The sequence below is a fragment of the Callorhinus ursinus genome, unplaced genomic scaffold (assembly GCF_003265705.2).
Source record: "Callorhinus ursinus isolate GAN/ISIS: 27379988/994484 unplaced genomic scaffold, GSC_fseal_2.0 scaffold1, whole genome shotgun sequence".
Lineage (NCBI taxonomy): Eukaryota > Metazoa > Chordata > Mammalia > Carnivora > Otariidae > Callorhinus > Callorhinus ursinus.
In genome coordinates this window covers 68,678,318-68,691,816 of record NW_027397063.1, presented here as the reverse complement: position 1 = coordinate 68,691,816, position 13,499 = coordinate 68,678,318, and the positions used below count along the sequence as shown (strand labels likewise).

General features: G+C 37.5%; 1 protein-coding gene across 3 annotated transcripts in view; it reads left to right on the top strand.

The window, feature by feature from the left end:
- The window catches only part of TPRG1 (tumor protein p63 regulated 1), a 219,941-nt gene that overhangs the window by 125,488 nt on the left and 80,954 nt on the right, over positions 1-13,499 (top strand). For 2 of the 3 annotated variants that reach the window (XM_073895678.1, XM_073895673.1), the window contains one exon: positions 7,363-7,539. The exons of the other annotated variant lie outside the window; for it this stretch is intronic. In XM_073895678.1, the coding sequence (XP_073751779.1) occupies positions 7,363-7,539 (177 nt within the window). The remainder of the gene's footprint in view (positions 1-7,362; positions 7,540-13,499) is intronic. 3 annotated transcript variants of the gene reach the window in all.

The following is a 13,499-nucleotide window of genomic DNA, read 5'->3' as shown; positions in this document are numbered from 1 at the left end:
TCTCTCAGTCCCCCTGCTTATGTCCCCTCTCTTGCTGTGTCTCTCTCTGTCAAATAAATAAAAATCTTTAAAAAAATATCAAAATACATTTACTGTACTGTACTATATTTACCAAAAAAAAAATTGCATATAAGTGGACACACACAGTTCAAACCTATGTTGTTCAAGCATCAAGTGTATAGACACTCAGCAATATTAATTGATTACATGAAGAGATTTCATTTCCTTCCAAATGAATGGTGGTTTGGTAAAGAGGAGAGCATAAGGGTTTAAAGTGAAACATACCTTGGATGAATCCTGGCTGTGTTATTTGGAGCATGTTAGCTTCTTGTGTTAGTCAACTTAGGCTGCTGTAACAACATGTCCATAGACTTGGTGGCTTAAACAACGGACATTTATTTCTCACAGTTCTGGAGACTGGGAAGTCTAAGATAAAGTGCCCACAGATTTGGTTCTCAGTGAGGCCTCTCTTCCTGGCTTGCCTTCTCATTGTATCCTCACATCCTGGAGGGAGGAAGTTCTGTCTCTTCCTCTTTTTTTTAAGATTTTATTTATTTTTATGACAGGGAGAAACACAGCGAGAGAGGGAACACAAGCAGGGGGAGTGGGAGAGGGAGAAGCAGGCTTCCCGCCGAGCAGGGAGCCGGATGTGGGGCTCGATCCCAGGACCCTGGGATCATGATCTGAGCCGAAGGCAGACGCTTAACGACTGAGCCACCCAGGTGCCCCTCTTCCTCTTCTTATAAGGACAGTGATCTCATCGTGGGAGCTCCATCTCCGTGAACTCATTTGCACCTAATCACCTCCCAATGGCCCCACTGCTTACGATCATCATTTTGGAAGTTAGGGCTTCCACATTGGAATTTTGAGGGGAAATAAATATCCAGTCTGTTGTACCTCCCTGAGTCTCCGCTTCCTCACCAGTACTCATCCAGACTGTTTGATGGAGATTAAAACAGGTAATATTTGTATAATATCTGGCAAAGTACCTGATCCAGAGAAGACCCCCAATAAGTAAAGGCTTTTGATTATAACCTAAGATAAATGCATGGCAGAATTATTCATATGCATGCAGATCTCAGAAGCTTCAGAATTGTCATATATGTATGTATATATATGGATATACATACATATACACATACACACATATAAATTGTATATATATGTATAGTTTCCTAAGTAAAGCTCATTATTTATAGTTTTATTATATTTTTTAGAACTCAAAAACTCCATTTTCTGAGGAAAAAAATGGCCATTGTTTTCACTTATTCAGGAAAAAAATAGTCTTTGTGGATACGTGAATGGATGTTTCTAGGTCCATCCTATCTATGTTTTATGGGGACACTTTGTCTATCCTACAGGGGTATACATTAAGGAAGTGTTAAAAAAAAAAAAAAACTTAATCCTCCTGAAAACTTTTTGCATGTGTTCATTCCAAAGAATCATTCCCGTTTTGCAACTTGTGCTTTTTCAACACAGAGATCTTCCACCTAACAGCAGGAAATGAAGTGTTGATCAAAGAATATTCTTCAAGGGCATCAAATAGATAGATGCCCGGGGTTCCTTTTCCTCAGCCCTGTGAACAGTGGACTGGAAATCTAGAGACCTGAGTCTGTGGACTTGTGTTAAAATTATAAAATCTCGTCACACGTTTGGGTGCCATATTAGCTCTTCTCTACATGGTTTCATCTCACATCTTAGAGAATTGTGTATTCCTTAAGAGCAGAATACTCTTCTCACTATTCCCAGTAGCCACCACAGAACTTGGAATATGCCTGGCTCTGTGGGGTAGTGGGGAGAAAACCGAACCACAGGAAGTCAGGTCAGGGGATCTGAGAACAAAGAAGGTTTGTGGGTATTGGGTTTTTATTAGAATACTGTGTTTACTTGGAGGGTCCCCTATTTTAAACAAATTGGAGAGGCCCCAGGAAAGAAAAACCAAATGATTGAAAGAATTTAATGTGGATTATTTAGCTAAAGGTTTTTTTAAGACTTCACTTAACTCAGGGGGAGGGAAATTGCTTTGCTTCAATGCTATGCATTTTTCATCTGTTTATGTTTCAAGAGCAAACCCAAATTGGATTCTCTTCAGGGCCTGGAACCCAGTGGGTGCTCAGGGAATATGTGTGGAATGAATGATTCAGTGTTTTCCTCCTGGGTTGCCGATTTCTGGCTAGCCAAGAAACTGTCTTCCTCTTTTAAGGTCTGGGCTATGCTAAGAGGCTGGAGGGGCACACGAAGGAAGATGGATTTGTTAACCAGGTATAGTCACTCTATTCAATATTAGGGAAGCTCTTTCTATTGGATGGTGTGTGTGTGTGTGTGTGTGTGTGTGTGTGTGTGCGCGCGCGCGCACGCACGCGTGCATGTGTGTAAGTATGGTGGAATAATGTTAGAAAAAAACATTTTTGGAGGAAAATAATTTCAAAACCACAAATTGATGTGACACAGCCTTAAAAGAGCAACTGAAAGTATTGTTGGGGTAGGGCTGTGGCCACTGGGAAAGCATCTGGATGGTTTGAGTGACTGGATGGGAGCCCTGGAAACTTGCTCTGACCGGTTGCCGGTCATTGCTGGTTCGCTGTTGCCCTCTGCTGGCAAAACTGTTGTCATCCCAGGAAACCACAAATCTCACGGAGTTCCTAGATTCCCTTTTATACTGGGGTGTCCGGGCCCTTCATCAAATAGGGAAATGACGCTAGTGCTGAGGAACAGCAGTGGCAACAGGGGATGTGACAAATCCTCTGTCAGGGGACACTGGGTCTCACAGCTAAGAGGATGAATCTTATGGTTTTAGTTTTTCATGCTCTGCTCACTTGCTAAGACCATGATCTCTCTGGGCTCTGTGTTGGGCATAGTGAGGGGACGCGAACAGGACCAAAACACCTCTCTACACTAGGGTGTCTCTCATCAAATGTGCGGCAACAAGAGGATATTCTGGAGACAGACATCACTGTAATATAGAGCAGATTGTGACTTGAGCTTCAGCTGAGGCTCTGATAAAAAGCTTCTGTGTATTTAATGCAAAGAAAGACGGCATCTACTTTGTGGGGGCTGGGCTGGAGACTGGTGAAGGTGAGTCTCCATGAAATAGATAGCATTTAAACTGGGGACTTGAAGGATAGGTGAGATTATTTTTTTTTAAAAAAAAGTATCTCTTTATCATAAAAGTAGAATATGTTCATTGCCAAAAGAAATTAAACACTGGCTAATAAAATCATGAAAAGAAATGGAAGTCATGTGAAATCCCAGCACTCAGAAATAATCACTGTTACCATTTTGATCTATGGATTTGTTGTTACAAAGTTGGAAGTATCCTGAAAGTAACATTTTGTATCCTCTCTTTCTGACTTTAAAGGCATGAACATTTTCCCAATGTTACTGATTAGTTTTTGAAACTGTGCTATTTTATGGGGGAGTATTTCAATGTGTAAACGTGAGGATAGGATTCCCGAACAGCATGAGCCAAGGCATATGGCTGCACAGCACAAGGATTGTTCATTCTTTACTAATTCATTTCAGAAATACTTTTTGGACACATGCAACCTTGGAGACAGGATGTGAAGAACTGACTGTCTTTGTGGCATTTATAGTATAGGAGAGGAGGCAGACACTAATTAGGTCATCATAGAAATAACTGTAAAATTGTATCTGGGATAAATACTATGAAGGAGAAATGTGTGGTGTTATGTAAGTGTACATTAGAAAGAACAGAAGTAGTCACAGAGGTCTGGGAAAGCTTGCCTGAGCAAGGAGTAATTGAGCTCAGCACTATAGCAGTTAGGTAAAGAACCTCAGGAGGAAGCAGCATATGCAAAGTCCCTTTAGTAGGAGTGGGCATGTTAAATGCAAGAAACTGAAAGATCAAGAAGAATGAGTGCAGAGTCTTGGCCTGGGATGAGGTTGAAGAAGTAGGTAGGGCTTGACCGTGGACAGCATCTTAGACCAGGTGAAGAACTTTTGTCATTTCTTAGAAGAGCTCTGGGGAACTGTGGAAATGTTTGAAGCTAAAGTGGAGAGGTGGGGGCCAGATTTGTTTTTTTCAAAAGGTCCCCCTCATTGCAGTATGGTGGAGAGGTTAGGAAGGAACAAGAGCAGAGGTAGGTAAAATGGGTCTAGGTGACTAGTAGTCCAAACCTTGTAAGAGGGTGATTGAAATAGTCTAAGCAGGAGATGAGGGAAGACTGGATTGGGGTTGTGAAGGTCAAGATGGAGATAAGTGGGCGGTGTTGAGAAATATTTTTGGAGTCAAATGTTTAGGACCTGGCAGGTGAGGTGAGGAAAAGGGAGAGTTCAGAATGACTCCCTCCTAAGTCTCTGGCTTGTATAACTGGAAGGAGGGTTCCTTTCCAACATTGGGAACACTGGAGGGGGAACAAGGTCTGAAAGGGACAATGATAGGTGTTTCCTCAGGGGAAAGGTTTCCCAGAGAGCACAGTCCCAGGAGTGGTATATATCATCACATCAGCTCCTTCCAGAAGTGGGTTTTATCACATTCTCATACCAACTGAAGGACCCTCTATTTGGAGGTGGATGGTAGTGGGAAGAAAGCTCATACCATGGCTGGGTTTTGTGTCTCTCTACCTTGTCTTTAAAATGAGGGTAATAACATCCAGTCCAAAGGGTTGTTGTGAGGATTAAAAGGACCATCAATATCCAAGGACTTTGTAAATCTCCATAATATGTTACTTTTACTCCTATCCCTATATTTGTTGTGGATATTGTTGCCAACCCAACTTCAATTATGTTAATATTGGGAATATGAAATTCAATGTTTTTTGCATGAGTTATTTGGGGAAAAAGGTGTGATTGAAGTCTAAATAAATACATATACCACCCAGGAGCTAGAGATGTGGCCCCAAACTATTTATAAATCTGTGTGTTTACTTGAATTCAGACTTTCCCGACATGTAAATTATGCAGAATCTGTGTCACAGCAGAGCACTCTGTGTTCCTAAAAAGAATTCTCTTTTTTCCCAAATCCTTTACCTTTTAAAATAAATCTCATTATGGAGTGCTGACATTTTCAGTAAAACCATTCAACCAAAAGCTGTGGTTTTTTTAGACTAAAACCAAGTCTGGTTTATTAGGCAGCAGCTTTTTAACTTGCTGCTAAGTAGATGCAAGCTATTTAGAGAAATTTATGTAGATATCTGATAAGACATTTCAGAGTCCCCGGTGTCTTTCTGACTAAGACTGAGAGTGTTAAACAGATTATCTAGAATTCCTTCCTTTTCTCTGTGCGTCAGGAGTTGAGTATGGCAGTGTTATTGGAGTGGATGGACACAGTCGAACCAGGATTTAAACCAGATCTCTCAGACTGTACACCATATTCTACTATCTACTATCATATTATAGTTGACTGACTTCAGATGTGATTTTCTTCAAAGGGTTGTGGGGGATGTAGAACTAGTACTGATACCACCTCATGGCCACCGTACAGTAGGGCCTCTATCAGTGATCCCAGCCTTCTTGTTTTTCCTTTTTCTGCTTTTCTCTCTTTTCTTCTCTTTTATCCTTTTTTCTCTCTTTCACACGTCTACTGTTCCTTGCACTGATTTAACTTCTGACTTGTCTTACTTGTCTTTGTTTAGGTTATGCTATACTGGGGAATGGCATATATCTGGGTTGCCCAAAATTCCTTTGTGACTGAGGTCCCTGCCACTGATAATAATAGCTGATTTATAGAGCACTGATTGAGAATCATTTCCCCTAATCCTCTCCCCAAACTTAGATGAGTGCTAGTATTGTCTCCATTTCACAGATAAGGAACATGAGCCAAAGACAGGTCAAATATCCTATCTTGCAGAGTTAGTAAATTATAGAGCTGGAAGTTTTCACTCCCACCCTCATCTAGCCGAACAACCTTCAAAATTTTTGATTAGCACTCATCTGTTCACTCAAGAGATACTTATTTAGTGTAGGCTATTTGACAGGAACCGGATAGAGTGAGTAGCCCAAGGGACACAGTCTCTGCCTTCATGGAACACACACACACCATGGAACACACACATACCCCCCCACACACACACGCAAACACACACACACACACACACACACACAAGACACTGAGCTCACACTGACTGGCATTGTCCTCCCTCTGTACTATGCTGTCCATTCTGATCAGTCAGTGTCCACATGGTACTTACTTCTAAATGTTTTACATATCATTCCTTCTAACAAAAAACAATGGGTTTGGATACTTTGAGAGAGCATGATAGAGAGCCAAGTTTATACAGAAACTGAAGAAATACTCTTTGCATGGGGCATTTGACTATGATTTGGACAGTTGAGGTTCTTAGCTTGCTATGAGATAATGCTGTAGTCCACAGGTAACTTGGATTTGCTCCTAAGATCAAAGAGATGCTATTTAATAAAATAAACAGGGGAGCGATGTCATTCTGTTTGCATTTTAAAAATAGCACTGTGGTTACTCTGTGAGAATGGGGGGGAATAAGATGCCCATTCTGTCTTTACATTAGATTGATTCTGTGTCATGAGGATTCAGGTATGAATCAGTCACAGATCATCCTCTACAAGTCTCTTAGGGAAAACAAAACATGTACAGAAATAATTCTAATAAAAGTCATGAGTGCTCTATCCTAAAGACTATAGTAGATAAACAGCAAAAGTGCTGTGGGTGAGAGGATTTACAGACCATGTGCACTTCCTTCTAACCAGACACCACTGTTTGGATTTCTTCCTGTTTTCTCTGGTGGAGATTCTGTTGAGTCAGAATTTTCCATGCATGCCCTGAAAGGGTCTCAAGGCCAAAGCAAATCAATGTAGTAAACACTGATCTAGTGTCTACTTTGTCCTTGGCTCATAAGAACACCACTACACTTGTTCAAGGTTATGATAGGATGAACAGACGCAATGATGGCTTGGGGATGAGTGCACCTGTGTTAGTCTCCATTTCATCTCCACTCAGCAACCTAACTTTTGGGGATTAGAAAAAACAAGTGTGTGGTGAGTAAGGTTTGTGGTAAGAATTGAGTTAGAAACATAGATGTTTTGGTGTCCTTGGAGGAAGATGAAGGTTTTCTAGTGAACAGGGAAGATGTGAAGGAACATGAATCAGGTAGCTGCCAACATGGTACAAACTTGTCATTCCCCTCATGGATCCCTTCATGGGTACTCATCTCTGGAATCATATATTTTCTGCAATCTTCCATCTTCCCTCCTCCCTTGGTCATGGAACTGGACTGAGAGAGGATGGCATTAGGTATTCCTCAACCCCTCTTCTGAGGTGATCAAAGCTCCCTATTTTCTGTGTTAGTAGGGATGTTTCAGTGAGTGCCATTATCTCTAACTTGGAAAGACCATGACATCAACTCTTATTTTCTGTGATAATTCCTACAGGATAGACCACTGGAACAATGAGAAGGAGAGGATTTTGCTGGTCACAGACAAGACTCTCTTGATCTGTAAATATGACTTTATCATGCTCAGCTGTGTGCAGTTGCAACGGATTCCCCTGAGCTCTGTCTACCGAATCTGCCTGGGCGAGTTTGTCTTCCCTGGGATGTCACTGGACAAGTGAGTGTGATGCCTTAGATTTGGAAAAGTGGTTCGGTGGGGCTATGTCATGTAGGGAGTCAATCACAAAGTTCAGTTTAGAATGATAAGCTGGGTGAAGGGAGAAAAGTAAAGCTCTACAGCTGAATTAATCAATTATTGAGTTTCTACTGTATGTTGGACACCAGGGATACAACTTTAAGTAAATTTGTACTTTAATATGAGAACATGAGAAATAAATAGTTGAATGTAAGGTGGAAAGAGCTGTGGGAGCATGGAGGAAATATTCTCAACCTAATTTGTGTGGCAGAGAATCAGAGAGGCTTTCCTGGAGAAGGATTTGAGCCTATATTTGACATTGGGTGGGAGTTGGCCAAAGAAGGAGAACAAAGTTTAACATTCCAAGCTGAAGGAACAGCACAGCCAAAGGCGTAGAGGTGGAAAAAAGTGTAATGCGTTTGGAAATTGAAATTATTCTGTAAAGCTGAGTGGACAGAATCTATGATGGATAATAGCTCTTAAAAGAAGTCTGTTTGAGATCTTCCCTGGGAGCTTAGTGGAGATGACATCAACCATCTCAGAGATGTTGACATTCATCAATATACCTGATGAGATCTGTAGAGAAGGGTTGCTGAACTAAGCTCTTCTTATGGTCTTGGAAGGAACTGCCTTTCCTAAATATTTTATATCTAAGCCCGAAGGACAGCCTTTGAATGTGAGCTTCTCCCATTGAATGGTGAACTCTTTGAGGGCAAGTACATTTTTTTGTTTGTTTAGTTTTGTATCGTTAAACACGTGGCCTTGGCCTGGCACATAGTAAGAGCAGGAAAACATTTCTACAATGTTGAAAAAAGCACAGTTCAATCAAGTGGTTGGTTTCCTTACAAAAAACACACCGTATCAAAGATCTGTTTTTTAATTTACTTTTCATGGATGTAAGATGCAACAAATTGATTTAGTTTGCTGAATTTTTGAACTGGTGGATTTTTCAATTTTATAAGCAATTGTAAATATATTTTTAAACATCTTAAAATGTTTATTTTCAGGAAATCTCTCTCTCACCCTAGACTCTCACTTCTCAAGCATTATCTCCCTAGGTAATAGCCGGTAATTACATGTTGTTGTTGTTGTTTTAAAGAAATAGTGTGCAAATATACAAGAACACAAATGTTTTTGTGTGTATTTATGTGTATTTATACGTATTTGTAAGTAAATATCTGCATGTGTACATTTATCATAAATTGTATATCCTTTACTGGATCTCACAGATTTTGATATGTTGTGCTTCTATTATCATTCAGCAAGAAGTAGTCTCTAATTTTTCTTGTGCTTTCTTCTTTGAACCATGAATACTTTAGAAGTTGTATTGGCTAATTTCCAAATATTTTGAGTTTTCTTAAGATTTTAGTATTATTTAATTTTAATTTAGAGAACATACAGCCTTGATTTTAATCTTTATAAATATATTGAGACTTCTTTTACTGATTGAACGATAGTATATCTTTGTGAATGATCATGTTCATTGGAAAATAATTTTGTATGTAGTTTTCTATAAATATCAATTAGTTCATTATGTTTGACAGCATTGTTTAGGTTATCTGTATTTTTACTGATTTTTGTCTAGCTTTTTATTGGTTATTGAGAAAGGAATGTTGAAATCTACTATCATCATGGGGTTTTCTTCTTGCCTCTTTAATTTTATTATTTTTTGCTTCATGTATTTTGGGAGTCTGTTATTATGTACATATACATTTATGATTAATATGTCTTCCTGAAAAATTGAGCTTTTTTTCATGATGAAATGTTTGTTCCTCTATCTCTAGCAGCATTCTATGTGTTGAAATTTATTTTTATATTTAATATTATTATATCCACTCCATCATTTTAATACTTATTATTTTGCATAGTAAATCTTTTTTTCATCCATCTGCTGTCCACGTCTTTGTATTCAAAAGACATTTGTTATAGAGATCACATAATTGAGTCATGCTTTTAATCCACTCTGATAATCTCTGCCTTTTAATTGGAATGTTTAGTTCCTTTACATTTTATATAACTTAATCTGATTGAAGTTGAGTCTACTTATTATTTGTTTTCCGTTTCCCCTTTCTAGTTTTTATTCCTATATCATCTTTTCAACCACCTTTTTAATTATTTAAGTCTTCCTAATTGAATTTTAATATTTCTGTTGGCTTTTTAGCTATAACATTTTATATAATTTTGTGGTTGCTTTAGGCAGAGTTTCTCAACATCAGCACTGTGTACATTTTGGGCAGGACAATTCTTTGGTGTGGGAAGCTGTTCTGTGCATTGTAGGATGTTTAACAGTAACTCTGGCTTATACCCACTAGATGCCAGTAGTACCCTGCTTCTGTTATGATAATCGTAAAATGTCCCCAGACATTGCCAATGTACCCTAAGGGCAAAATCACTCCATATTGAGAACCATTGCTGAAGGAATTATAAGTATTTTAATTTTTCACAGTCTACTTAGAGGTAATATTGTAAGGCTACACTTCAAACAGAAACCTTGTAAACATATTGTTCTAGGAATGTAAATGTTGGATATGGTATAATAAAGTTGGTGTGGCCACAGGAGAAAATGAGAGGGCAGCTTAGAAGAAAGAAGTTTATTATAATCACAGGTCCAAGATAGGGGGTCACCATATGCCACATAGGGCCACAGGGGAAGTCACCAGTGTTGGTCAGGAGGCTGAAAGGGCAGGAGCTATGGGAAAACTTAGACCATAGCCTTCACTGGAGTTTCCACAGGAAGGGCAAGGCATGACTGGGTAATCAATTTGGGGAGTGGCTAGTTTTAATAATTTTGGTGGACTTTAAGCCATAGGGGTAATCCATTGTTTCTTAGTACCTGACCCTGGATTGACTAAGGCAGAAGAATGTTGCCTCATGGTGTTTATGGACCAGATAGAAGAGGTATGGTTCTGGGTTGTTTTATATGCATATCAATGGTGTGCTCTGGGTTGGGCCCTTTGCTATCTCTAAGAATTGGCTAGCTCCAAGAGGGGCAGTCTCTCCCCAGACAGAAAGGCTTCCTTAATATGTCAAAACATCATAATATACATTAAATATATACCTACCTACATACATACACATGTACAACATGCATGTAGCAGTATTTACACCCCCTCCTCACTGACCTTCATGGTGCAGTTGTCATGCATATTACTTCTATGTGCCTTTTAAAACCCACACAATAATGTTATAAACTTTGCTTTAAGAAATTATATGTGGGGCATGTGGGTGGCTCAGTTGGTTAAGTGTCTGCCCTTGGCTCAGGTCATGATCTCAGGGTCCTGGGATAGAGCCCCCACATCAGACTTCCTGCTCAACATGGGCAGGTCTGCTTCTACCTCTCCCTCTGCCCCCCCCCCACTTGTGCTCATGCTCTCTCCTCTAAATAAATAAATGAAATCGTTTTTTAAAAAAGAAGTTGTATGTATTTCAAAGAAATTAGGATATATAATTGTATTTTGTATTTAAATAGATATTTTCATTTCTGATATTCTTCATTTGTTCCAGAAGATTTAGATTTCTTTTTGATGCCATAGTCCATCGATATGAAAAATTAATTTTTACTATTCCTTGTACTGCAATCTACTGGTGATATATATTTTTTAAACATTTTTATTTAGCCTTCATTCTTGAAGAACATTTTCTTTAGTTAGGGAATTCTGACTTGACATTTTCTTTTCTTTCAGCACTCTCAAGATGTTGTTCCACTGTTTTCTGGCCTCCGTAATTTTAGAAGAGAAGTTCACAGTTACTTGAACTGCTATTCTGTGTAGTCTCTTGCTGCTTTCACATGTTACTTTTTAGTTTTCAGAAGTTTGACTGTGATGTGCCTAAGTGTGTGTGTGTGTGTGTGTGTGTGTGTGTATTTAATCTTGTTTGGGATTCCCTGAGCTTCTTGCATTTAAAATTTGTGCCTTTCAACAAATTTGGAAAATTTAAGGTTATTACTTTTTAAAACTTTTTTTGTCCCATTCTCTGTGGTTTTTTTTCTTTCTGATATTTCAATTATATGTATAACAGAAATTTGGCATCATCCCACAGGTATCTGAGTCTCTATTTTTTCCTAGTCTCTTCTCTATCTCATCTTCAGATTGGCAATTTCTATTGATGCAACTTCACATTTACTGACATTTTCCTTTGTCATTTCATTCTGCTATTAAGTCTATCAAGTATTTTTTTATTTCAATTGTTCTTTTTGTTTTAAAGCATCCATTTAGTCCTCTTTTATATTTTCTATTTCTCTTAAAAGACTTCATGTATTTTCTTTTCTTTATGGGTATATTTTCCTTTATCTTAACGTAATTACAATAATTACTTTAAAGTTCTTCCTGATAGTTCCAACTTATGGGTCATCTCAAGCTTATGGGTCATCAATGGATTGCCTCCATTGATGGTCCTTTTTAACGATAGGTCATATTTTGTTGGTTCTTGGTATACTGATTACTTTCAAATTTGTTCCTCCTGGCATTGTGGAGATTTCCTTTATTCACTCTCTAAAGCCATAGGTATAATTTTTATGGGGAGGAGGATGGGTCTTTCGGTTTGTTTTTTCTATTTTGTGCAGAATTTCTAGTTGTTATCTTCAGAAGAGCTAGTCTGCTGGGCATCTATGCCTAGATATTGAATTTCTCTGAATGCTTTTATAAAAGGCATCTTTGGAGATATTATTTATTTTTCTCCTTAGATCTAATTAATATCATGAGTTATGTCACACATTTCTTAACACTGAAACATTTTTGTACATTCAAGGTACAAATCCACTTGGAATTATTATGTTATAATTTAATATTCCATTGACTATTCACTGCAAATTTTGAAAGTGTTTTTTGTATCAATATTCATAAATTTGATTGATATTTAGTTTTCTTCTATTGGTCTGTCTTTGCAGATTTTGGTATTAATATTAGATAATTTTTAAAAGACAATGTTTTTTTTTTCTTTCCCCCTCTCTTGATTTTACCAAGTAAAGAAATGGATTTATCTTTTACCTAGATGATTGGTATATTTCACCTATGAACATGGAAGGACCTGGTGCTTTTTAAGGACGAGTAGCACTACAACTTTCTCGATTTTCACTATCGTATTGGCATGTTTAGACATTCTCTTTACAGTTTCTTTAATTTATTTTTTTACTAGAAAATCATTCCATTTTATTCAGGTTTCTAAATTTTCATTGAACTGAGAGAAGTAAGAAAATAGATGATTAAAAGAATAATAAAAAATTATTTTAGATGTAATACTTTTTTCCTTATGTGGGGATTTGAGTAGCTAATAGTTTATTTCAAAGTACCACCTCTTGAGTGTACTTGTTCACTATAGAAGAATTCATTTTCCCATTTATTGTTTTTTATATTTGTATCTGTATTTCCTAGTGCTCTATTTGTGTATATTCTGTTGTGCATTTTGGAACTTTTTCACTTAAAGTTTAGAGTTGTTTTATTTTAGATACATACGTTTTATGAATATTAAATTTTCTTTAATTATGCTTTACCAGATATAATGTTTTATTATATTTCATATGCCCTTTTATTTTTGTTTGTTTTATCTTTGATTCAAGGATATGATTAAGGCAACTTTTTTTTTTAAGTTGGAAGGTTTTGACTCCTTTGAAATATATTATTAATTTCTAGTTTTATACATTGTTTTTAGAGAATGTCTTCTCTATTTCTGTGTTTTTGGATTTACTGAATATTTTTACATTTAAATTTAAATAGTTAATTTTTATCCACATTTCATAAATACTTGAATGTGCAGTCTCTGCTTCTATGTAGAGAATTTGATAACTGGTACTCAGATCCACTATCATTATGCTATTTTATATGTCTTCTCTGTCTTTGCCTATTAATTAATTAATCAATTATTATTATTTTTTGGCTACTTGATCTGTCATAGACTGAGAGAGGAGAATTAAATTTTCCTTAATTACTATGGTTTTTTTTCCTTAC